The sequence below is a fragment of the Electrophorus electricus genome, chromosome 1, assembly GCF_013358815.1.
Source record: "Electrophorus electricus isolate fEleEle1 chromosome 1, fEleEle1.pri, whole genome shotgun sequence".
NCBI classification, from domain to species: Eukaryota; Metazoa; Chordata; class Actinopteri; order Gymnotiformes; family Gymnotidae; genus Electrophorus; species Electrophorus electricus.
In genome coordinates this window covers 12,383,161-12,409,976 of record NC_049535.1, presented here as the reverse complement: position 1 = coordinate 12,409,976, position 26,816 = coordinate 12,383,161, and the positions used below count along the sequence as shown (strand labels likewise).

The following is a 26,816-nucleotide window of genomic DNA, read 5'->3' as shown; positions in this document are numbered from 1 at the left end:
GGAATGAACGTTACATACTGCTAATACGCCGTTATAAACAATTACACAAGAATAACAGAAACGAAATGCACCATGCATCATGCATAGAGACAGAAGCAGGATGAAGAATGCAAAGCCAATGTGCACGCGCATATATATATAATAAACAAAACAAAGAGAGACTCTGACTTACCTGTATCTCATACAAATGAGCAATGTGGAACTGAACTGTCAATGGAAAACAGAAAGATGGAGCAAAAATTGAAACGCAAACTCATCTGAGGCATCCTCATATTAAAAGATGGCCGCATACATTTAGGCTCTGTCTAAATTACAAATTCAAACATTGTGAACCAAAGGCTGCTGCTTCGGAGACGACTCCCTTGCTCAGCCCAGCCTCCTCTCGACACAAGAAATGACTCCACTCAGGTGAGCTACCCTTGATGTACACAAGTGCAAGTGTGTGTGTGTTCATACATGAATGTGCGTGTTTAAACTGCTCCCGCAACATGATCACAAACACTACCCCAGCAGCAGAGTGATTGGTGTTTCCAGGGCAACCAATTTCAGGCAATATGAAATGAGAGGAAAATGAACTAATTACAGACTAACATTTTAGCTGAACCTTATTAGCCACAGTATGGCAGGCAGACACAGAATGATGCTTTATCAATCTAGAAAATCACATTAACGACCCTAATGGTATCTTTATATTGAAAGGTCAATTTCTTGCTCGCTAAGTAAAACTCTCCATCACCATAGTGTAAAATTATTTTCAACGTCCACCGCTTTCCGTCAGCTCAGGTCGCACTTCGGTCAGTAATCTGCCACCAGTGTCTGGTATGTGGGATCAGACACTTGCGCTGCATGAAGAGAGTTCTGAATTGTGGTACTTACTTTCAGCTTTGGACAAAGTGCAGTGGTTTGAGTCAATCAAAGCCAGCTGAAAGTGCTGCAGAGAAGAGGGGGGGGGGGGGGGGTAAGAGAGAGGTTACCATGCAGGTCATCACCATGGTACTAGCTGCTTCAGAATAGTAAGGAACTTTGAAATAATGCAACTATAAAGACAAACGAAGAAACAGTAATGGCAACCACAGTAATCTCGGCAGGTGGTGTGAATTTAGACAGGCTCCAGAATTACTCCATGTAAGAGTTACAGGGCGTGTCATCGCTTTTCTTGTAGCCACTACATAAGTGACCTGCTGCATTTCAGCAGATTCATTTCAGAAAAGACAATGAACCTTGATCCTGAAAACAAACAAACAAACAAACAAACAAAAAAAAAAAAACAAAAAACACAAAAAACCCCACCAAAACATTGCTAGGTAAAAAAAAAAAAAAGATCTGGTTTTGCTTCTAGTAGCTCCAGATTTGAAAGTTATCAGCAGAGACTGATTCAGACCGGAACAGATTGCTGCGATCACCATCACCGTTGGTCTGGGCTTTCAGCCGGTCGGGGCCTCGAGTGCGTTTTTGTACGCTCTATAGCAGTGTAATCCCAGTAGGCTGTAAGACCAGGTCTCCTGCCAACATTTTATTTTGTGTATTTATTCTGTGTTTATCTAATTTGAAACCAAAATGGCCAAGCTGACACATTAACAGTCTTCATCTGGATAAACATTTCCCCACTCTCCACGGCAGGAGAGGTGGTCACATGTTCTGGAGTTTATTTCATGTTCCCCAGCATTCCCTGCTAGAATCTGTTGAAATCCTATCAAGTGTTGTATGTGAATGTGTATTTGCAGTTAATTAGTTGGTCATGCGTTTGTGTGGCCAAAAGTTAAAATGTAATTTTTTGGCATTTTATAAATTACTTACTAACCACAGATTATCGTGCTTGTAAAAGGATGTCATACAGTGACGGAAACCACATAGACTCAACATCTTAAGGAAAGTGTAATTTTGACTTGCAGTGCGCAAGATACTGAGTGTGAGGTATACATTTCCATTCCTTGTAGCTACACTAACCACAGAGCTTCAGAGCAAAACTACTGAAAAAAAACTGGCCATTATTGGCTGATCGCCCACAGTGAAGAACATGGACAGAAACACACATAATTAAGACTTTAAAATAAACACACACATTCTTGTACTATCCAGAAACTCGATTTCTTATTTTAGCAACTGCGCTTGCTACAAATCCCAATACACCTTTTTTGCACATACATCACAGTGTGCATGTGCTAGCTAGTTGCACAAAAATAACGCCGGAGAGACTAACTTTGGGTAAGCCAATAACAATGAAAAAACCAACTACATTTATACTGCAGGGAAGCGAAAATCATGACGCCTCCTTCTGGCAGCATCACTAAAAATGCAAGCAAGTTTGTTTCCTGGGGCACCATTTCAGACATGTCAGGGTTGTTTTTGTCTAAAAGTTGAGGAAAACCTGACACCGCAATGATGATCCTCCATCTTCTTAAAAACACAGCCTTAAGTGCAGCATGTATTTCACAACAAAACCCCAGCAATCTTTGTGAATCAAGGCGACACCTTTTCTGGACATTTTGTCAACATGCTAAAGACTGGACAAGGAAAGACACTTGCAATGACCACGTTAAATCCAACACAGCTCAAGAACAAGGCCAAACCAAACCCAACAAGCACAGCCCAGCTGTAGCAAAACCAGAATCACTGGTAACTCGGTAAGACAACCGTTTCTCCACACACTAAAGTTGTAGTTTCTTAATGGAATAACTGTTAAAAATTTTATTTAAAAACAGAGAAAATGAAATAGAATTGAGAGGGGGAAATAAAACTGATTTCAAAAGAGCCCTACGTTTGGGTGGCAATACGTAAGGGATTGTTTTGTTTTGTTTTGTTTTTTTCAACCAACCCACTCCTTAACCCTGGATTTCCTGTTACACAACAGTACATCTCTATCTCTCTCTCGATCTCTCTCACCATGGTACTTTGCCACTGACGTCTTGTGTCAGAGGGCTAACCCACTCTCAGGCAGCGTTAGATCACTCAGGTGTGGCAGAAGTGTCATTTATTATGTAACACACCAAATCCTGCATCTATGGGGCAGTCTGGAAATGGCCAGTTCACCCCTTCCCACTCACAGGTTTTGATCACAAATGGTGGGTTCTTTTTCCTGATGACTTTTGCCATCACTTTAGAGAGGTTGTCCGTAGACATACTATTGGTGTTCTGCAAATTGCAAGCATTGCATCTTTTCTCTCTCCAAGCAGTGGTAAACGATTTATATTTTTCATATTTAAGCATCATTTCTTGGCCTTCTGATGACAAATAACTTGCCTGAGATTTTTTTTTTAAACCCAATTTGCTGTTTAACACAAATGCCCCATGAGATTCACCACTGTGGCATCGATAACCTAGGCCAACCGCCAGTACGGAGAGAGAAATGGATCAATTGTTTGAAGAAATCTGATTATTTTTCACAATAAGTAAATAAATAAAAACACTAAGTGCTCCCTCTGTTCTTTGAAAAAACACACATCCCTCTACCGCTGCCCAAATCAGCTTTTCTGCCATTTACTCCACCATGAGGATAAAAACTCTGCAGCAGAAGTGACCTGAAACCACGAGCACACACCAAGAGGACTGTGCGCTCAAACTGTACGGGATATTTGCACCATATGATGTCACATTCAGCCACAATTCCAAATCAGTGTAAATTGTACAGAGGACAACAAGTGGTCTGATTTTGCTTTCCTTCTGGTACAATGACGCCAGGCGTGGCTAGGCTGTAAAAAGCTTGGTTTCCCCCATGTTTCTTGTACACCAGACCTCTCTGTCTCAGTCTGACAGACACCAGTGCACTCCTGAAACATACACACATCCTACTGGGCCCACAAGATGTTTTTATCATATGTATAAGGATTAAAAGCCTTGGGCCAAAAAACAAAAAACAAAACTCCACACCTGTTATTTCAAAGCATGATTAAACATTCTGCTTTGATACGTTTCATCTCAAATTAATGCAGGCAAATGTGCTGGAAGAACTGACTGAAGTTGGTTGCCAAGACCAGCTCCACTAGATCCAGATGCAACCCAGCCGAGAGCTCTCCAACAGCTCAAGACTCGCCCCCCCGAGCTCATCACGAAGCAGAGAACTACGGCAGGTTTTTCGGAAGAGTAGCAGCGGCATAACCGGGGAGCAGACGTACGTTGGCGAGGCGAAGCAAAAGGTCTCCACGTTTTCTTACCTTTAAGCTCGACTCGTAGTCTGTGTTCACCTTAAACATGAGACCGAGGCGCAGGTGGACCTCCTTCGCGCGAGAGAAGCCGGGGTCAATGTACAGCACCTCCTGAAACGCTTTAATCGCCCTGCAAAGACACAGTGGGTTCTCTCTGGATCAAATGTAATATAATTCATATAAAACATAAGTAATCACTTCAGGTATGAAACCACCTAGATCTTTATCTCTCGTTGTTCCCTTCTGTGCCACCAGGAATTCAGTATCATGTTCCAGCATCGCTTTCACTGTCTGATCTCTACTCTCTTGAAGGCCTGCCCAATAATCACCATGGAAACGGCACTGCCTGGACTCCAGCAATGCTAATTCACAGAGTGAAGTATGCGGGAAGCGCTGACGTCGCTGAGGGATACGACTGGCCCAACACGTCACGTGATTTTAGCCAAAACCAAATGGCTGCTTGAAATGATCTCCCTCACGTTGCACAGCTTCACCCTGACCAGATGCTCGGCTTAAGACAAGTCTCTCTCGAGTTGAGAGGGTAAAAATCATTTGAATATCTGCAGCCTTAATGAGAAGGCTGAAACACAAGCACCAACACGGCTGACAGTGAAGAAGCTAAAACGATTACAGAACCAAAGTGAATAAACCTCGGCCAAGTGCTTCCAGATATGGAGCAGATCCCAAGCAACATATTAATGTGACTGACAGCAAAAAAAACAAACAAAACAAAAACAAAAACATGAAATGCAATACACAAATCAAATTACTCAAATTGACACACAGAAAATGCATCACGGAAAATCCAACGCTTCACTGCGTTTGTCATCTTGAGCTCTTTTCTGAAAAACAATTAGCAGAGAAATCCCTTTTCAAATACTGAATTCATGTCAGAGGTGAACGCAATCCACATTGCAAAGCAATCCACACTGCTAGACTGCCTTTTAATGTGAACGTAAATGCCGAAACACATCAATAGCTTCTTCACATGACCGTCCTGGCCCCGGACTTCCACCAAGAGCCATGCCACACTGACCAATCACAGCCATCTGCCTATCGCACCTGTAATTTCAGAGGCTGAAGTTGCCGCTGAAGGTGTGGTGTGAACTGCCTTTAGAATTGTCTGTAAATACTGATCCAGGATCAGTCAAGTTAGCTGGCTGGCAAAGGTGCTAAGGGAAGCTCTGAATTGCCCAAGAGAGTTATGGGAATTCAGCCCATCATGTGGTCAGCTTAGCATCTCCAGTGCAGAAGTGGCAGAAACTAGCACTCCAAGTAATTTTACCTAGCTAATAACACAGTGATGCTAGCCACATGTTTCAATCATATAGACCAACAATACACACAACACTTTGCAAGCAGCCTGGATCAGTAGCTAACTTACTTAAGCTGGACCAAGTGCTGGTCTAATCTTTAACAGCACTTTATGAGGGCCCCTTCCATCCTGTTCTGTCCTCCTTCTGCCCCCGAGTCTGTGACCCCGCAGGCCAGTCTGACTTGGACGGGCTAACTGATCCCAGATCAGCACCAGAGTGCAGGAGAGAAGCTTGAAACACTGTTTACAGCCACGCCCCCGTGTTCACAGGAGGGTAATTACACTGTGATTGGGCAGCGATTACTTTCTACAAATGGACAGCAGAACAATCCAGTCTTAAGCGCTGTGACTGTGATGTACTAAATATCTGACACTTAAGAGGTCTCTAAAAACTCCTTAGTACTTACCACTGAAATGCATTGTAATGGAAGTAAACCATACCAAGGCCATATAAAAAGGCAGCATTCTGAAAAAGAAAGAAAGAAAGAAAGAAAGAATCATATTGAGATTCAGAATAGTTGCATTTGATGCTACAAAGAGAATTTAAAATGTAAACACACATGCAGACACACACCCACACGTTTACACCATCAGAGCACCATTACAGTACGCGTGTTCTGTCTCTTGGGGCTTTTGCTCTGTGCAGTCCACATGAATCACCTTAGGAAAGACATGTCAATCAGTGCGATTCGACTCCTGTGCCGAGTTAGTCTACACTGCTGTCTGTGAGGTCCTGCACAAGGGGATGTCATTTGGCCCCATGTCTGTGTTGTCTGCCGGAGGTTGATGAGCCAGAGTCAGGGTGTAACCTGCAGCCCGTCATCGTTTTGAATGAATTATCACTGCGCAAAAAGGTCTTAACATGGACATGTGGGGACTGAGGCTACAGTGCACATAGAGGTTGTTTCAAAGGCAAAGTGAGCATTGCAGGTTGCAGTCGAGCAAGTACCTATGTGCACACACACTACGCATCTGTCAACACACCTTTAGAAACATTTATGAATTAGAAAACACTTTGTAAGCACTTTTAGACACTATAAACTTTTGCCATCCACACCCTTGTGTGGGGGAACGGCCTCATCCCAGCAGTGACCGGGGGGGGGGGGGGGGTGCTCTAGTAAAACCTGCAGCAAAATCGATGTCCCTGAGACACTAATGTAACCGCCACTACCACGTCACCATCGTGTTGAGAAAGGTCTGCCAATAAAACATTACTGCAGCCAGCAGTGGTCCTGGACATTAAATAGTGACCAGCGATGAAGGCAGAGACAGAGTGACAACCAATACATATGGGCCACAGTCTCTTCACCTACAAATAAAGGTTACGTAGGCCATAAAGCCTGTAGATGGTAGGGGTTTGTAGCGAGGTGAACACCGGCATATAAAGTAAAATGACTCTTCGATAAACAGATATGTACCAGAGCAGCTGGCGGTCAGGTTTAGGTGTCGAGCACTACGGTAGGGACAAAATATACTCGAGTGAGTGGGGTGCCATCTCCTCCAAAGGGGAAAAACCCAAGGTAAAATGCTTTTAAAAAGATCACATGCAGTGACTGTTAAAAACATAATTTAAAGAAAATTACAGTATATAAGTGGAAGCTTAAGGGTGAATAGAGGTTTACATATAACCGTTACCACCACGTGGTCAGGTGCAACAGACGATGCATCTTTGCTATTGCCAAGCTCTAAGTACAATTTCCTACATCCAAATATACGCACAAACGCTTGTTAATTTTTAACTCGTCATTATTTTAACAAATAATTTACCAAATGCTCTTTAATTAAATATAGGGCTTTGTATTTTGATTAAAATGTCTCCAAATCTCTCCAAATTTCATGGAACGCAAATGAGGACTTCCTCACACCGTCAGAGAACGGTGCCCATTTTAGAAGACTTACATTTACAGCATTTATTACTAAAATAAGTGGATTTAAAATTGCACAGGTGGTCAAACACAGTGCTTAGCCACTTTCAACTGCCATCAGTAGCTCATATGGTTAAAGAGTTCATGGGGTTTCAACGTTCCCTCATAACCAAGGGAATAGAACGGATTCTCCCACCACATTGGTACAAGAAGCCGACTCCATGATCCAAGACTGGCTGGCCAACATAAGATGGACTAAGTAGCTAGTGTAGATGTCAGCAATCAAATCATCTAAAACTATCATTTTAATAGCAAACTAAACTTCAGACTATTTATAGTATAAAATGCACAAACTGCTCCATCTACCTTGATGCAAGTTCATTTTCCATTGCCGCCAATGTTGTACCCGTGTATACAACTACTGGTTGGATTGTTTGGAACTTCCTGCTGACTGAATGTTTATGGTCTCAAAAGCGCATGAACACACACAACAGACTTTACATGGTTAAGTAGTGGGTGGGTGTAAGGTATCAAATCGGCCAATTTAAAGCTTGAAATGTTCAATATTGAAGTAACTGGCACAGACTTGACCCATCTTTCCCATTTAAGCATGTCTCCATTGCACTTCATGCAGTTATTTTTGTAGCAGTAGGGTGTGCTGTTTTGAGAAAATCACTTTATTTATGCTATACACAGACGCGAAAACATCACAAACGGGTTAAGATTCTGAAATATACACGTCTGGATTTCTAGTTTATTTTTATTAAGCTGTGCTGTAATTGCTTAAATGGATGACCACTGGTCTGAACATAGTGTTGGCTGTTAGGTATGCCCCAAGATTAGATCTGCTAGAAAAGTTTTTGAACACAGTCTGATCACTGAAAATCCAATTGAGAATAACTGGGTCAATAAACTGTCCAGATACCCAAATGAAAACTCAGCGCTTCAAAACTCGTTCAACCAAAACCAGTGCTGGGTGGTTGAGGGAAATCTGGCAGACTTTCAGACTGAGAAGTGAAACCGTCCCACGATTCAGTGAATGATAGAAGCTTTATGTATGTGAAACAAAGACCACAAACACCTACACACTCACTCTCTTCAGGCGTACACACACCACTAGAACACCTACACGCGCATTCTCTTCAGGCGTAAACACACCTCTAAAAGCCCTACACACTCACTCCCTTCAGGGGTATACACACCACTATAACACCTACACACTCACACTTCAGGAATGTGCACACATACACACCACTAGAACACAAACATCAACGCACAATGTTTTTTTTTTCAGACATATGCGCACACAACCACCACATCTTGGTTTATTCTCTCAGAATACATTTTTTTAAATCCCCTGTAAGAAAACAAAAGTTATTAAGTACCTGTAACCACAGCAATTGATCAGTTTCACTTACCTTCCAGTAGTCTGACTGTAAACTGTAGTACCTCTGGTATGCTGATAATGCTAAAATAGTTTAAAAAAAAGACGAGACTTAAAACCTGAATTTAAATAACACATTACACATCCATAATTTCCTTATATTCTGTGTATTAAAATAATGCAGATAATACAATATCTATTGCACTGGGTTTAAAAACACTAGGTGTCAAAGTATTACAATACACAAGATATTAAAAAAGACAAACGAAACTGTCAATATGATTGTAAACGGACAAGAGAATGCATCAGAGACAAACAAAGGGAACATGCACACAAATGAGGGACAGAGAGAAAAGGAAGTAACTGAGGTCACCTCTCACCTTTTGGGTAATCCTCCAGCAGGAGGTTGAAGTGACCCAGCTGGCAAAATAACTCATGGTCTACTTTTCCTTCAGCTTTCAGGATTAGAGAATCGTAGCAGCGAACAGCCTGGAATAAGAAATGGCACATGTAACACTGGTACTACCATCAGTCAAGTATCAAGATTTGTGTGGAGATCAGCTTCTTTGATGTACAACCTGCCTGTATAAAGCTGCAGTAGGAACACCACACACAGAAGATCAGAACTTTATGAATTGTCTCAAAGTCACAATTACTCTGAAGGGGGCTTTTAATTTGAAATAACAACATGCCAGTATTAGAGACATTTGGAAACACCCAACCTGGCATCTTCCCATGTCTATACACCTGATGAAAAACAACATTATTACTATATTGTGAAATAACAGTCCAGCTAACCTAACATTAACGTGAGTGAACTTGGTGAATCATAATACCGGTAACATTACTTCAATAAATGGTAAAATAATGATGTTCAGGGACTGAATTTCAATGTGGGACTGCAGATATTGCACACAATTAAATAGATTCCCAAAATCTAGATCTTATAATGCAAGAAATTCCTACACAGTTTTACAACGAAGTTTAAATCAGCCAACATTTGTACAAGTGTGGAACGCGGGACAGCTGGACGAGAAACCGACTTTCACCTTCAGCACTCCGTCCCCACAAGCATCCTCTACTGTTGCAGCGCCTCTCTGACAGACAGACAGGTTTCAGTGATATGAACTTGAAAGCTTGAAATTGGATCGCTGGCTAAAACAAATCTGCATCACCTGAAGTAGAACCCACTCAGGGAAAAAAAAAACACAAAACAAAACAAAACAAAAAAACCCAAAAACCCCAAAACGACTTGAGCAAACAGTAATAATAGCGATGTCAACGTTACTAACATTAATCCTGAGACAGGTAAGAGTAACGATCCTGACACAGGTAATGGTAACATTACTAAGGTGAAGCAGCAGTCCAAAGACAAGTTTCAAATTAACTGGCTCAGAACTTGCACAGCTCGAACTCAGCAACGGTTAAAACAACCTGCTCAGTTTGTAAGACGTACAGTGCTGCGCCTTTTACCAGCCAATGTTACAAATCAACTTGGTCACCACCGAGTTGCTGTTTCTCATACAGCATTCCTACAGCGAAAGCGTGAGACAGATTCAGCACAGAATGTGATGGCTAATGGTATTGAACTTGTGCACTGGCAGATGACACAAAAGGTGCTGTCAAAACCACCTACGCTATAGCAGAAAACCTACTGGCCATTTCAAAATTTGGTTAAATTCATGAAAGGCATGGAGCGTCCTCCTTTCAAAAAGCTGAGCACAGACACATCAAGTTACGCAAGACCTATAGTTAAGCTCACAAGTAGTATCCTGCCCCAAAAGGTATTAACCCCCCCCCAAACGTGAAGCATTTATGGAGGGAATTCCCCTCCTTTCGGAAAAATTTATTTCAGGCCCCGATGTTTATACTGGCAAGGTTACTTTTGAAATGTAACAAGAGACAGATTACTAGTTATCCTGGTTTACCATTTTAGCTTAGTCAAAGTAAGCAAACATTTGATTACTTTTCATTTGGCAGTATGCGCAGTATGAGCCTGTCTAGACAGTGAAAAGATGTAAAGCAACAGAAAAAAAATTATATTATACATACACTGTGTGCACAGTTATTAGGTAATAAAATATTTTCACCATATCATCTTTTTATGTATATTTTCCCACTCCCTGCTGTATAAACCTGAACGCTTACTAGATTTAAGCATATCAGGTGATGTGTATTTGTGTAACGAGGGAGGGTGTGGTCTAAGCAGATCAACACCCTATATCAAGGTGTGCATAGTTATTAGACTGCTTTATTTCCTCAGGCACAATGGGCCAAAAAAACTAAAGCTTTAACTAAAGTCAAAAATTGTAAGGAGTCTTTCAGAGTGATCTTAAGTTTTAAGAGTGCTGCGTGATCACAATCAAACATTTTGCTGCAATTAGCCAACAGGGTCACAAAAATTGAGGAAAAAAAAGGACAAATTAAAAGGCAAATTAACTGCCAAAGATTTGAGAAGAATCAAATGTGAAGCGGCCAGAAACCCATTATGCTCCAGTGGTCATATTCCAGAATTGCAACCTAACTGGGAGTACCCAGAAGTACAAGGTGTTCAGTACTGAGACACGGCCAAAGTAAGGGAGACTGAAACCCGACCACCACCGAACAAGACACATAAGGTGAAATGTCAAGACCGGGCCAAGAAATATCTGAAGATTGATTTTTCAAAGGTTTTATAGACTGATGAGACAAGAGTGACTCTTGACGGACCAGACGGATGGATCAGTGATGGGCACAGAGCTCCACTTTGACTCAGATGTCTGCAAAGTGGAGGTGGGGTACAGCTATGGGCTGGTATTATTGAAGATGAGCTAGTTGGACCTTTTCGGGTTGAAGAACCCAAACCTACTGCCAGTTTTGAGAAGAAACTTTCTTTAAGCATTCAAGCAGCAGTATAGCAAAAAGTCTGCATCTTTCAAGACCATGATTTTTATGCAGCACAATGCTCCATGGCATGCATCAAAGTACACGTGGCTAGCCAGTAAATGCCTTGAAGATGAAAGAATAATGACACGACCCACTTCCTCGCCTGACCCAAACACTTCTTAAAATAGGAAATATACGGTGAAGGAAAACAATACAGCTCTCCGAACAGTGTCTGGCAGGCTGTGGCTGCTGTTGCACAAAAAGTTGATCAACAGATTAACAAACTGACGGACTCCATGAATGGAAGGCTTATGACAGTTATTGAAAAGAAGGGTGGCTATATTGGTCACTGATTTTTTTAAAATGTTTTATTTGTAAATTGAGTTCTTCATTATTCTCACTTTAACAGATGAAAATAAATAAGTGAGATGGGGAAAATGTCCATTTTTACATTTAGCTGCATAATAATTCTGCACAATATTCACGTAAATATTCTCCTAAGAAAGCCAAAACCTCACTTTTACTTTCTTAAATATTCAGGTTTGAGGTTTATTAACATTTTGGATTGACCGAGAGCACTGTAGTTGTTCAATAATAAAATGAATTCTCAAAAAAAATAACTTCTCTAAATTGTGCACACAGTGTATAAGCTTTACAGCTTTCCCCCCCAAAAAGAACATATTAAGATATAACCCCTTTTTAAAGATGACCCACATTTTAATTAACTGTAATTACATATTTTCCTCTCAGTAACTAATGGATTACAATGACATTTATTTTGTAATTTAATTAATAAATGTGGCATGTGGGCCTCCCACGGCTGTGCTGGAGGAGAGAAAAAAAAATAAATTCCCCTAGGTTAACACTGCAACTCTCTCCCTCTCACTCACTCACTACTCTAATGAGAGAATTTCAGGTTTAATTACTCATAGAAGATAAATTCAATTCTTTTTACTCAATTTGTATTAACAATTTAATAAGCGACTGGACAAACCTAGTTTTACTGTTATTAACAAATGGGGGGGGGGGGGGGGGGAAAGCCCTAGTTGAATTCTCAGCTTCCAGGTGCAACAAAGATATGGAATTGGGAGACAGCACTGGATCACCCAACACATTCCTACACCCCAAACACCACACCTGCAGATAAAAGTAAGCCAAGATCAAGCCTGACTTATACTCTTCACATTCTCACAGAGGGAGGAGCTAAACTGCTAACAGTACACCCACCGAGGGAGGAGCTAAACCACTAACAGCACACCTGCAGTACAAGGCTTATCCCAGGTGTATTAAGCGCATTATAAATAGCTCATCAACAGACCACTTCATTCAGCAAATCAAAGCCCACTCTACTCGGACAGGAAGCCCGAACAAGGCAAATGTTTATGCAACAGTGTAAGATTACAGTTCTCCACGGAATGGCTCAAGGAAGCGTGATGAGCAAGGTTAACATGACCACAGGAACGACTGCACATCGCAGGTTCAATTTCCAACCACAAATATAAAGCCACTGAAACTGGAAATCATGGTTTCAGTTTCTACACCTCGGCTGTGACATCATGTCTACAGAGTATCTGAGGGAATGCAGAGGCTGTAAATAACTAAGAACGTGTCTTTCCCGTGCGTATTTTCGTTCCAAGAAAAAAAAGGACATCCTTAAAACAAACAAATTAACTACAAACAGTGAATGAAAGGTTAAACACACAATTACTTCCTTGCCCTTAAATAGAATATAGATGTATAATTATTTAAATTAAGTAAGAAAAAGAACCGATTTCTTTGATAATAGTTATGGTTTAGGGTTGAAAAACTAGCCCATCTTCAGTGAAAAGGCTGCTGGATAGTTAGACTTTCATATTCCTTTGTCTACTCCGTAACCACCGAAGCCTGCCATCACCAATAGAGGGACGTAACGGTTTTACAATCTATTAAAGGTTCGGCAAAACAACAATACCGTTGTCAACCAATGGTAGCTGCTAATATTAACCCTGCCACACCTCTTTCCCAACAGCCATGCCTCTAACATCATGGGAAGTATTAAACTCAACATATTCAATTTTCTAAACATTTGAAAGATATCATAACACAAATACTCAAATAATATAATATTTATAATACATTTGTATGACCGCTACAATGATGCTCATTAAGGTCATCTTACCACAGCTTATGCAGAGGCATAAGATGGCCCTCATTTCTTTAACACTGTAGCAAATATCCACACTGATTAATATGCTCTTAAAAGACAATGAGCATCTTTGTATCAAAGTGTCAGCAAGAAAGCATAAGACAACAGAAGCAGAAACTAAATGAAAAACTGCACAAGGAACAGACAGCCTAAAGGTAAAGAAGGAGTGTGATATGACAGAGTCAACAAGGTAACATGGAGGGGATTCATATACTCTGTACCAGAGTCCCACAAGATTCAGTCCTGGGTCTTCTTGTCTTTTCTTTCTACACTCACTCTCGTGACAAATCGCCAATCGACTCTCCTTCCATCGTTATACTGATGATACGCTGATGAATCCTGTGCTTTCCACCTTCCGACACGCAAGCTTCTAGCTGCGTCTCAGCAAGTTTGACTGCCATCTCATCATGGATAGCAGCCCGCCACTAAAGCCGAATCCCAGCAAGACTGAACTGCTTCACAATTCCAGATGGCAAGATTCCGGAGCTCATAGGAATCTTGCCATCTCTTCTGAAAAAGCGACCACTCCATCAGTGAATGCAAGAAACCTTAGTGTAAATGGTGGATGACCAGCTGTCGCTCTCGGATCCTGTCACAAACTTGAGTCGGTCATGCAGGTTATCCATCTTCACTCTTGTAAGGAGGGGCTACCCAAGTGCTTGTTCAGTCAAAGCGTTCCGTAATCTCTCTGCTCCAGCTTTCCTTATCCTCGCTCAGAGAACTCTGCGGTCCCTCCGCACTACTGTCTGCTTTTCCCTTTCCTTCCTACCATTTCATGAAAAAAAAATGCTTGTTTTAATATGCATTTAAAAATCTTCACAAAATGAGATAAACAGGAGTCACACTTTATTGAACTGAAGGGAAAACATTAAAAATAATTTAACCAAAACATTTAGCTTACTTTGCATCATTTCTTTTTAGATTCCACAACGAATCATTTGTGGAAAACCTCAGCATACTCATGTTCACCATTAGGAATTTTAAATTTGACCCTTGTATTTTTGATGATTGTTTGAAAACACCTAAAGAACTCCAAGCTTGTAAAAATATACAGTGCAGTGTCATTATGGGCCAGTGTCAGGTGTTGTACTGGAGTGAAAACACCAATGTTTCATCTTTACGAAAACCCACACCTCACTCTGGACGAAAACTGCATCACTTTGCTCTGTACTCCGTTCTCACATCCTCTGGTCTTTTATCATCTCCAGGCTTGACTTCTGCAACTCACTCCTGGTGCGTCTTCTAAAGCGTGCCATCAGGCCCTTGCATCTGATCCAGAACACTGCTGGTCTTCAACGCTCCTACATTCACTCCACTGCTCTGTTCACTTCCTTGGCTTCTTGTAGCTGCTCATAACAGATTTAAAAGTCTGATGCTTGTCTACAAGGCCAAAAACGGACCTGCTCTCTTCCCTTTAAATGGTCAAAACCCGATCAAATTTAGCTTGAATGCTTCAAGTACCACCCAACCTGGCCCACCATTCTTAAAGATTCATGAAAGACAAGAATCAAGACTTCTCTGTTCCAGCACCCAATTTTTGGAATGAACTTCCACTGGCACTCTGAATAGCAGACTCCCTTGCTGTCCTCAAACACTGACTCAAGAATCTTTTTTTTTTTTAGAAAGCACTTTAATTAAATCTAATCAGGCACTTGTAAGAAGTTTTTATATTCACACTCATCCTGTCCTTTAAAAAAAGCGGGGTTCTGGAGAAGCTAGTATTACCAGCCTCAAGGCTCGAATCAACCACTAGATCACATTCACTACACATCAGCCAATACCATTTTCAACGCACTAGATGTACTACATGTGTTTTCAGCTATTCCCTGCCGATTATATTGCTATAAACGTAAAACATTTTGTACACTGAACTACGGTTCCGTTCTTTTCAGGAGTGTGAGCTCAAATCCAACCAATGTCAAAAAGGTGCTACTGCAGTTTGTGCAGTAACTTTCCATATCCCAGCCAACTCAGTCATTCAACTGTTTTGCACTATGGGGATGAAGTGGTAACCGGAAGCTGGCAAAGTCTGCATTTGCTCGATGGAGACTTCATGTTTGTCAGGCGCCCATGAAGTCCCACAAGAGTATAAAAACCATGTGCCAAAGTGTCCACACGGTGATAGAGCTTCGTATCTCTGAAATGCAGCCAATAATCCAAACTTGAAAGTTCAATGTGGTGCACGTTATGTGACAGTGTTCCATAACCTCTGTAATATGCTGAAAATCATCTGTGAAGAGGCAACTGCATATTTAGTTTACCACATAAAGCTAGTACAATAATCTAATGCTCAGTTTAACTTTATTCTTTTTTTCCATGTTTTATTTTTCTTCTTTCCATTGTATGTATTGCTAGGTGGGTGTCACCAGAGTGTATAACAACCGCAGTGTACAGAGAACAGCTGCAAGTTGGTTCCCTTACCCCAAGCTGGAAAGCAATCAGATAAAGTCGGTGACAGAACCCTGAAGAGAGGCCAGCCTACACGCCTTCTCAAACCATAGCGGGGGGGAGGGAGAGAAACAGAGCTAGGTTCATCACCCTGACCCTCCACAAAACCGGCCTACATTGGCAGTGTGACTGTATGGAGCCATTCTGGCCTACATAGTCAATGAATGGAAATGGTGAGTACTTGAAGTCAACCTCAATTTGATCAATTAAGAAAAATTTAATCATCTTCGCAGAATGAGCTTACGGCAAAACGTTATGGCAAAAAAGTAGTGCATGCTCAATTGTTCCTTTATTTATATACCACCATAGCGCTCGCTCCACTAATTTGTTTGACTAATAACTCGGCCATCACCGACTTTAAATCATTATCATTATAAATCGTGTGAATATGCTCTGGTCACAAAATATCTAAACACCCGTGCTGTGAATATCCGTGGAGTTTAGCTAACTAGCATACGTTTTTTGCATCAGGGAAGTTACTAATGGGAAGTTAGACTTTGTAATGACCAAAGTGACCAGTAACTGGTTTAGCATGGGGAAGAACAGCGAAAACAATAGCAATGAAAACATTTAGTTAGCGATTTGCCTCTCATCAGCGCTGCAGCAGCTCAGAAGCAGTAACTTGTACAGGGTGGCCATTTTACAGTCGTCATTGGATCAATAAGCTTAGGGGTTCTACAAGATGCTGGGTGCATGATGCAAAAATGTTGTCCTAGAATACATTGTGCAGATGCCACAAATTGCTCAGCTGTGCATTCGTAACACAAAAGGCCCTTTTCACCTCATCCCAAAGATGCTCAATGGAAACAAAGCCTCGCCACCGCGTTCCTGGAGCCACGTTGTGGCGATGGGCGCTTCGTGCGACGGACATGGAGGCATCCAAGCAGTTAAACTGTAGTCACAGAAGGACGAACGTGGTCAGCATCGACGTTCAGACGTTCTTCAGTGCAATACAGAGGCCAGGAAAACATTTGGGACTGTGCTATACTGCCTCCACTGGAAAGGAACACAGACGGAACAGAATGGCTTCATACAGTCACACTGCCAAATTTGGCCCCTTCCGTCAACATGATGCCAAAGGAACATGGATTCACCAAAAAAGTAACTTCCTTCCACTCCTCAACTCCCCAGTTATTCCCAAAGGAGACGTGCTTTCTTGTTTCTCAATGGTGATGTCAGAATCTGATAGTCTCCTGCTGTTGTAGCTCATTTAAAACAAACAGACACCCTGTACACAAACTATGAATTTAGATGAGATTTACCAAATATTATAGTTCTAGCTTTTTGTTTTGAGTGATTGAGGCTAGTCTCGTTTGAATGACAAGGTAGTTTCACAGGCGCACCAAACACTGGTAGTTTTTGGCTTTTTGTACTGTTTTTGGTAAACCCTTGACATGGCGGTGTGAGAATCCCACAACAGCACTAAGAGAGGTGCCAAACAGCAGGTCTAGTTTAAAGTCAAAGGTGACTTGCTTTGCCCATTCCAAACCTCACATTAAGTGATGCTAGAAAGCAGACCTCATGGATATCCACCGCTAACTGCACTGATGTGACATGATTTTTTTTTTTAAGCAATGTACAATGCGCGTGAAAGTGGGAAGTACCAAACTGTCAGCACTGCGATCAGCTATATTTCTAAATGAAGCCGTTACTGTTACTCTCATTCTTCAGTCTAACTTTAGGTGATTCGACAACCATAGACAAAACTTTGCTTTGGCTTTTCACGTTTGATACGCAAAATATGGCAAAAATGCTACAAAAAGCAGCATTAGCTTAAATCTACAAGTGAGAAAAACTACAACTGCAAACCATTCAAAACATCTTTGTTTTGGGTCTCTTTGAAATGGCTGCAGCACACACCTGTTTCTAGAAGGGCATGATGAACTAAATTTGGCTTTTTAAACTCTTGCTTTATGTTTCCGCTAATGGATATATATGCAACACTTGCCATGTGGCCATGAGGAACAAGCATTCATGTTGTAATAAGACCCGTCACCATTACTACATGACTGCCTTATTGTGTTTGTTGGGGTGGACCAAATCATTTACGCTTCCATAAGCACATTTCCACTGCAAAGAGAATGCAAATTCAGCATGTCAAATCGGTGTGAACACGGTCAGCAATGAGCTTTACAGAAAATATACTGTCCACCTGAACACAAAGCACTGATGTCTGGCATGATGGGGCAGTTAGTGTGTCTAGACCTTACTAGGTGTTTGTCAGGGCCTCAAATGCTAACTCATATGATGCTATATTTAAGTTCCAAAGCAAGATGGATTGAATTATCTGGACTAATAAACTCAAATCATGTAATATTTGCTAGATCTGTTAGAACAGGGACACATGACCTCTAGCAAGCTGCCAAATTCTGTTATGTCTATTCACTCCCTCCCAATAATGCATATAAACATGTTGTGATCGCAGCATGGCTGATGTTTGCCAAGTGCATATTAGCAACTGATACTACATGAATTATGTCAGAAGCAAGTGCCATACTACTTTAATTATGCCTCAAAGCCCTCTGAGATCACGACTCACTTTTTTTTTTATTACAAGTGTGAACTAAAATTTCAAGATTGCAACAGGTCTAGCTGTAACTGATTTTTTTGGTTGGTAAGCACTTGAAAATTCAATACAGTTTAACATTTGCTAGAATAAATAACTAACTCCAAAGCTTTGTAAATGCATTCTCCCTTTTCCACAAAAATTATAAAAAACACTGTCACTAATGGTTTCCAATTCCTAGTTCGACAAAAGAATTAACATTTTTCTAACATGACCCGTTCATCAAAATCGAATGTTGGTAGAAATTTTGCCCAATTGCTACCAAAAAAATATTGGGGCACAAATTTATAACAACATCTTAGACTTTGTTCCATTAATGTTATACCCATATGTTTAGTTAATGTTACAACCAAATGCGATTATTCTGAGAGAACACACCCTGCTCAGTATTAAGCTACCCTCAGACCCCAGCAACACACTGAACCACTTCAGTGTAGCTATCTGAGGTTCAAACAACACTGCAAGAATGTTCAAAAAAGGTGAAGCCCACCTAGCCTACAGAAGTAATAAAAGATTAAAAAGAAAACCAAGATGTCTGAAACATACGACTACATAGGAGTGGGGGGGGAAAGGAAAATAAAACCAGAGAGATTTTTTTTTTCTTAAAAAAAATAATAATAAAAAGCAAGTGAAAAACATGTAAACCAGGAAGGGATTTTTAAAAATGCATGGACATCAAGGGCAGGGAAAATATGGACCTGCCAAGTGACAAGGTGGAATCCTACTCCTCCAAACACAAGTGCTCACAAAATGTTGGTGGGCAACATTACTAGACAGGGTTAATCAAACACAATTAGACAAGTTAGCAACACTAAAACTCATCCTGATCAGTGGCATGTGATTAGGGTTAAATAGTTCACCACCCATTTAAAAAACAAAAAAACACCATTAACTAGTATCCCTACTACAGTAGCGTTGTACTCTAAAACTGACGCTGCAGTTTCAAGTCATAAGAAATGCTTAAATGATGTATCCCTGCAAAATCACTCAAAAGACCATAAAGACATATGCTGTAAATACCCTTATCAATTTCTTAAGAGAAAGTAAGATTTGCAACAAGAGAATTGCAACAATTTACATCCAAATCACTTTCTCAAAAGTCTTATCCAAGAACATTAACTGCACACCAACAGAACATGTATTAGCTTGAACACATTTCAATCCTATGAATGCTTTTGCGATACTGCTCCATATTTCCTGCTTCAATGAAAATATTCGCAGTAGAAATAAAACAGCACGTAAACAGAATAAAAAAACGAGTAAGCATTTAAATAAATATTTTTAAACATTAATATATATATATATATATATATATATATATATATATATATATATATATATATATATATATATATATATATATATATACACACACACACACATACACACACACATTTTAAATGAATGACAGCCGTGTGTCCTGGAGCCCCTCCGTTACGCACCTCTTCAACCCAATATCCATGTATTGGTGTCAGTCTTTTTAAGACGCAGTTCTAATCTACAATGCATATCATCATTCATTAGAGATGATGCATGTGCTTCAAAACAAGTCACATATAACCACCTGAACTAGAGATCAGTTCAAGACAAAGTAAGCAAGCCAAAGAAAATGTGACTTGAAATGCACAAGTCTTACATTGTAACTTCTCCCTCAGAAAACACTTTACTATAGTAATTAATGCCACACTTAGAAACAAAACACAAAACCATAACTTAAGCTCAAACAACTGACAAGAACCCATACAGTAAATACAGCAGGTTAAACACGAATTAAAAAAAAGAAATTTCCTAAACAGACAGATATTTGTCTTCTGTTTAGATCATTTGCAGAATATTCATGTTTAGACATATTTGCAGGGAGATTTTTCAATACACTGGAAATGTTTGTTTACCTCTAACATTATAGTTCGCAATAAGAAAAGTCAACATGCATTCTTGCTTGAAATTAACGTAAAGTGTCTAAAACGCCATTGCAATATTGAGAAAGGACGTGGTCTTGCTAAAAGTATCCTTTGTTCAGTCTCAAATGAACATGCCCACTACATGTTGATGCCAGACAGCACAACACGGGGCAGTAGCTTCACAAACAGGACGGTGTGCACGAAAGTAAAGGGTTCCGGCGAGTTCCAAGCAAACAAAACGGAGATCATGGGAGAGTTGCGCATATTGCAGAAAACACAGCTTCAGATGTGCAGTGTTGTTCGGTTCACTTGCTCCAGTCTAGTTCCCACTCCTCCCAACCCCGCCATCTTGGGCCGACCTAAGCAGCCATTACTACCAAACACAAGCCAGCGTCTCTCATTAAAAACGTTCAAATAGATAACTTGAGAGTAAAATATGAAAGGGCGTGCGCGCAAAAAGTTGCATCGGCAAATACTGGAAGTTTGTTCGAAAACAACGACTGGTGTTTTTCCATCTTCGCCTACAGTTTTAATCTGCCCACATCACGGGCTGATAAACGCGCAGCTAACTTAAACTAGCAGTAGCTCGGTTAGCTTGCAACGGCAGCCAACAATTCTCAGTAAAGCCCGTCACTGTGACCCATGCACACTGCGCGTTTTATTACACATGCACTTTACGTTTCAAACATACATTTGGGCGGTATAACACAGATGCTGCCGAGTCCTATTGATCCGCAATTACCTAACGTGGGTGAGCTAGCGGGTTATATGGAGCTTGAACCCACAAACACGACGGATCCAGTTAGCCGAGAGGACTTCACACGGCGAGCTAGTTAACACAGGTCGGGTTACTCATATTTGATGACAGTGATAATGTTCGTGTCCGAAACAGCAGATCAGATCACTGCGAGGTTTCTAACCTGTGCGATGACGATCGTGGTTTCGGAAAATTCGTTTAGACTAACATTTCAGCAAGTGAAATGCTTTCTTAAAACGCCCGGACAGCATATGCGTGGAGCTAGAGAGGTAACCTAGCTACTGGTTACTGGCAGCACTGGTGGTAGGGAAGGAGCCGCTAGCGTTAGCCATCTGGCTTGCTCTCCGCTTCTTGCAAGTTCACAAACTTGGTCGTAGTGATTTTTTTTTTAAAGGGCTGTTTGTCAGACGTTATAGCGGCGGGTTAAGTGCGGAACCGAACAAACAGTGCAAATTGTCGTTACCTTCCGAAAGTGGGCTAAAGTAGCTAGCATAGCAGCATAGTTAGCCATCTTAGAGAAAATAAGGACGTCGTGTAGCCGCAGCGTCGCTAACGCGTTTAGTCGTGTACGCGATGATTAAAGCGTGTCAAACAAAACAACTCCATTTGGAGATAAAATTACAGCGAAGTGTACGTGGAGGCTGCATGACTATCAGAAAGAACCGGCTCGGGTAGCTTATTAGGCACAACTTGCTAGCTACCTTCAACAGCAAGGCCTTCGTTCTGGCGCCATCTTCATGAAGACTCAGAAATCCAAACAGTGAGCTGCAAGAAGACAACACAGACGCCTCGGTATAAAATCACGTCGTTTTAAGATTTACTGGGTAGCTAGACGCAGAACAAAATACGTTAGGTAGCAACTGTGACTTTGAAGGCTTTCCGAAAGCGTTTCTGACCTGTCAATTCCAGCCAGACCGTCCCTCTCCTGCGCTGTCAGCCTAGGAAAGTCCTCCTCGGTTTCACTCGCTTTTCCCGCCGCCATTTTCTTTTCCTCATCACCAGCGCCGAGGCTTCGAGCAGCAGCGCAGGCAGCTACGACCAGCGACACTCGGCACGATCGCATGGACTCGCACCGAGGAAACCAAGCGCGAATCCTGGCAGTTCAAGAAGCGTCGCGAAATCAACCAGATTTTAGAAACTTTTACCCAATATGGCGAAGATTTGCTGTAAATCCTTGTGGAAATGAGTTATCTTCCAGTTGGTCCTCTTCTCACATTTTTACAATAATGTATGTGATATAGGAACTAAATGGTTATGCATGAGTAATTGCTCATGCACAATTACAATGGTCAATTTTTTAAAAATAATTTCAAACTTCTCTCCGCCACCAGATTAAAGTTGTTGTAATTGTGTCACACAGGCGAACCCACGCCGTCTCTGTCGCCACGCCCTCTCTTCGTCGACCCCGCCCTCTCTCGATTTAACAGCCAATGGCACTCGTCGCATTAAGCACGTGACTGGCCTTGTCCTAAAAATTTGTGGTCCAATTTCGGGAGATTTGATTTCCCCCCCAAAATGTCTGCACCTATATCCCCATTTATATGTGTATATAGTCCACGTGTTTATTAAATCTACAATATGTAAAAATGGTAGATAGGTTTTATTAAGATACTCGTCTATAAACTGCCACAAAACTAAGTAATACTGAAGAATATTGCGTAATATAATTGTGTACCGTAATTACCCTCGTTCATAGAGTTTCTTGTTGATTGCGTTGGTTATTCTCGTTTTTGGTTAAAAAATGTTATATATATATATATATATATATATATATATGAATTCAAAAACCTTTTCATAATAGGATTAAAAACTTTGTCAAATGTTTTTAAGCGGTGCAGAACAGTCACTGACTGTCCATGTAAAAGCACCCTGCATACAGATTAGTTGTTCAGTGGCCGCCACTATAGTGTGCAGCACTTCATGTTGTTTGCATTTTAACCAAACACCTAAAATCTAAATGTTTTTGTACCTTTAGCAAAACGAAAAATACCCGCAGGAAATCAATTCGATGTATTTATATTAAATGACCAAAACCCGGACATAATGTAATAATTGAAACCTTGACGTGGCACCGCATCACACAGTTGGTGGGCGGTTCGAATCCCAGCTGTCAACATCATCTGATGTGATGACGTCACCACGCTAACGTTACCCAAAATGGCGGAACAACACAGGCAAGGTTGGTGAAACGATCATTGTAAAGCACAGTCAGCGACCTCCATTTATTCACGTTTCGCTTGCTGCAGTGACATCTGTAACAATTGTCGTAGTTACAGATGTACATAATTATGTTTATATTATATTTCACTCTGTCCCATGTTTCGTTTAATACCCGCTTAGCTAAGCTAGGTTAACTAGTCAGCACATTTCCAGGTGTAGCTGGTGAAGATGGAGGCTAATACCCTAGAAACCTCTCGCGTTCGCTTCAGCTTTATAGCTGTCTAACTACGTCGCTGTGAGATAGCTGGCAATGTTATCCGTCAACTGAGACTTAAGATGTCTTGTTAAGATTACGGTTGTTTTGTCAAGCAAATTGATCGTACTAGCTAGCCAGCTGGTGATGATATTAGCAAGCTGGTCTTGGCTCTGCACGCTCTATATACAGTTAACCTAAAGAGTTAGATTGTTTTAGGAATATTGTCGGGTATTTACACATTGTAAACATATCCCATTCCTCAATCGATGTAATTAGGCTTCTGCTTCAGTCCATTACCACAAGGTTCTCCCATATACTTAAACTGAGCGCTGCGTATCCCCGTAAGGAGACTGTTGTAAATAGTCTGGAGCCCAAGCGAAAATTGTAATAGTGGTGTAGTTTTAAGTAAAAACTTTATTCCAGCTGTGGTCATGGGTGTTTTGACTTCACCCCCAGGAGGATTTCTTTAGTTAATGGCAGTTCATTTTGCTTATGCAGTTTTGTGAATCGGAAACAACGTCGTTATCTAAACGATTGACTCGACCTTTCCACTCCAAGGCCAAGGAGACGCAGAGGGTGAAGAGGAGGCATACGAAGTTGTGGATCTGACTGAGTATGCACGAAATCACCAATGGTGGACCAGAGTTTTTGGAAGCAACTCTGGACCCATTGCAGAGAAGCATTCTGTGGCCACTCAGATCGTGATGGGAGGGGTCACTGGCTGGTATGCACTGCACTGTTATCTAAAACCAGTGCTGTTCACATTCACTGTCCTCACTGAATACATAAAGCCTCTTATGTCTCCATGATGACAACTTAGAAAACGTGTAAAGAAGATCCTTTTAATTTCCTGACCAGTTACCCAAGTGTTGTTCACTTGTTGTTTGGTACTTCTAATGTATGCTTAAAATGGGCAGTGGTAGCTCAATGGTTAAGGTACTCCGCTTGTAATCAGAAGGTTGCTGGTTCAAGCTCTCCCCCTGTCATGTTGCCACTGTTGGGCCCCTGAGGAAGACCCAGAACCCTCAATCACTCAAGTTGTACTCAGTCATAATTGTAAGTCGCTTTGGATAAAAGCCGTAAATGTAAATTTAGGCGAGCCTGCCGTTCGCATCACTCATAGGGTTTGTCAGCTCACATAGAGTTAGACTGCATTGTGTTGTTAGCCTTATGCTAGTCGTTTGGCTACTTCATCCCCAGGTGTGCCGGATACCTTTGTCAGAGGGTGGGCAAGATTGCTGCTACTGCGGTAGGAGGAGGGTTTCTGTTACTACAGGTATAGATCACGACTGGCTCTGCTCATATGACATTATACATCTATGCAAAGTTTAACTGGACCGCAGTTCTGCAGTAGTCTGAGATGAAAGGATGAAGGGCTTCTGCATCTGTAGATTGCTAATCACACCGGATACGTGCAAGTGGACTGGAAGAAAGTGGAAAAGGACGTCAACAAAGCCAAGAGGCGGCTGAAGAAGAAGGCCAACCAAGCAGCCCCTGAGATAAACACTTTCATTGAGGAGGTAAATGTACTTCTCACACTCGTTAATGCAGTGTGTTCTGCATTTAACTTAATATTCATTTGTGCAATTAAGTTCATATGATGTAATCTTGATCATGGGATAAATCCTCACTTGTGGATATAGCCTCTGAAGATACTGTCCTCCAGTGCGTTAAAAAAAAACAAAAAACAGTTAAAACAAGTAATCATCACACATTTTTATATTTAGATCACGCAGATGCTCAGACTGCTGGAAATTGTTCCGAAGCTCCTATTCAATTCCACCAAGTTTAAAAAACCTAGTAATAAGCAAGAGTGCCCTCTGTTGGTAAAACAAAAAAAGTTCCTATATTAGACAGTCGTCCAATCTCAGTTTTAAAGCTCGCTCCTTCTGCGCCATCCTACAATTCAAGGGTCAGACTTTCTTTTGGCTGTCTCTCCCTTGAATAAATTTGATAAACGTTCAAATGGCTTGCTTAAGCATTAGTTTGTCTGGCAGCTAGTACATGTGACCCCCCCCCCCCCTTATTGTTTTTAGGCTACAGAGTTTGTGAAGAGGAACATTGTCCTATCCAGTGGATTTGTTGGAGGATTCTTATTGGGTCTTGCATCATGAGCCAGACCTGTACAAGCTTCTGGACTGAGCCTACATTAATGCTGTAAGGAGTTTTCTGTGAAAGTTTGGAAGCTCTGCTGTCTGTTTTGACCTAATGCCTAATGAGCAGCCTGTGGTGTGAACACCATCAGTTTGATGGCTAATTATATTTGCTTCTGGGTCAACAAAGTTTTTGCAACTCATGAAATAGTTACCAGTAACACAGTTCTGCCTTTAATACTGACAATTGTAACTGTACTCATTTGTCATACATTTTAGAAAGTAAGAAAACTGTCTAAAGGTGTTGAGGGATAATCTGTAAAGTTGCTTACATAGTATTTTTTATTTAATAGTGAAACACTGATGTACATTATTTCTGCATGAAGTATATATGTTCTCCTTTATAGCTGTATTGTTTTGTCAAATTAGATGTTGGTCTTGCTCTTCTAATATTCCTGTACTGTATAGTGAGAATTTTTATGGGTACTTGATTAATATATAATAAATACAGTTTGTGAATATAGCATTTGTATTCAGTTGTTTCTTTACTGAAATTGGATAAAAATTGACTAATTCTGCTAAAATCCAAATAAGTATCTGATCAATAAATATTTTTTGCAGCATTCTTGACTGTGACAACTGGTAATAGAAATTAGTCTTGACCACTAAAATGATTCAAAATTATTAATTTCTGACTTCTGCAGCATTCTGTAATGCAAATATCAGACTTGAGTCAATGTCTATAAAAATTATACAATTTTCCCTCATTTCCTAGCAAACTATAGGCAACATTTGAGACTTACTGACATATAGCCACTTGTTTGCTCTCCAAAGCTTGTCCCGTTGCTTCCTTATTTCCATTCATGCATACAGTATGTC

At 40.9% G+C, this 26,816-nt stretch overlaps 2 protein-coding genes across 3 annotated transcripts in view; one reads left to right on the top strand and one right to left on the bottom strand.

Moving 5' to 3' along the window:
* The window catches only part of kdm6al (lysine (K)-specific demethylase 6A, like), a 47,941-nt gene extending 25,125 nt beyond the window's left edge, over positions 1 to 22,816 (bottom strand). For both annotated transcript variants that reach the window (XM_035522878.1, XM_035523185.1), the window contains exons 1-8: positions 22,325 to 22,816; positions 22,130 to 22,193; positions 9,087 to 9,195; positions 8,741 to 8,790; positions 5,865 to 5,923; positions 4,152 to 4,272; positions 877 to 931; positions 173 to 207 (exon numbers count right to left, since the gene is read on the bottom strand). In XM_035522878.1, the coding sequence (XP_035378771.1) occupies positions 173 to 207; positions 877 to 931; positions 4,152 to 4,272; positions 5,865 to 5,923; positions 8,741 to 8,790; positions 9,087 to 9,195; positions 22,130 to 22,193; positions 22,325 to 22,491 (660 nt within the window). In that variant the 5' untranslated portion in view covers positions 22,492 to 22,816. The remainder of the gene's footprint in view (positions 1 to 172; positions 208 to 876; positions 932 to 4,151; positions 4,273 to 5,864; positions 5,924 to 8,740; positions 8,791 to 9,086; positions 9,196 to 22,129; positions 22,194 to 22,324) is intronic.
* A 690-nt stretch (positions 22,817 to 23,506) lies between these two features.
* Positions 23,507 to 26,460, top strand: LOC113582594 (FUN14 domain-containing protein 1-like). The gene is made up of 5 exons (XM_027018444.2): positions 23,507 to 23,607; positions 24,403 to 24,568; positions 25,045 to 25,120; positions 25,236 to 25,364; positions 25,881 to 26,460. Exons 1-5 carry the CDS (start codon positions 23,586 to 23,588, stop codon positions 25,956 to 25,958), a joined length of 471 nt encoding a protein of 156 aa, XP_026874245.2. The 5' UTR covers positions 23,507 to 23,585; the 3' UTR covers positions 25,959 to 26,460.
* Positions 26,461 to 26,816: the final 356 nt, after the last annotated feature.

Bases quoted from the DNA above. Each gene is read 5' to 3' on its own strand.
- LOC113582594 (XM_027018444.2), top strand. From the start codon at position 23,586: ATGGCGGAACAACACAGGCAAG. The intron at 24,569-25,044 runs GTATGCACTGCA...CTTCATCCCCAG, and splicing joins ATGGGAGGGGTCACTGGCTG to GTGTGCCGGATACCTTTGTC. The intron at 25,365-25,880 runs GTAAATGTACTT...TATTGTTTTTAG, and splicing joins TAAACACTTTCATTGAGGAG to GCTACAGAGTTTGTGAAGAG.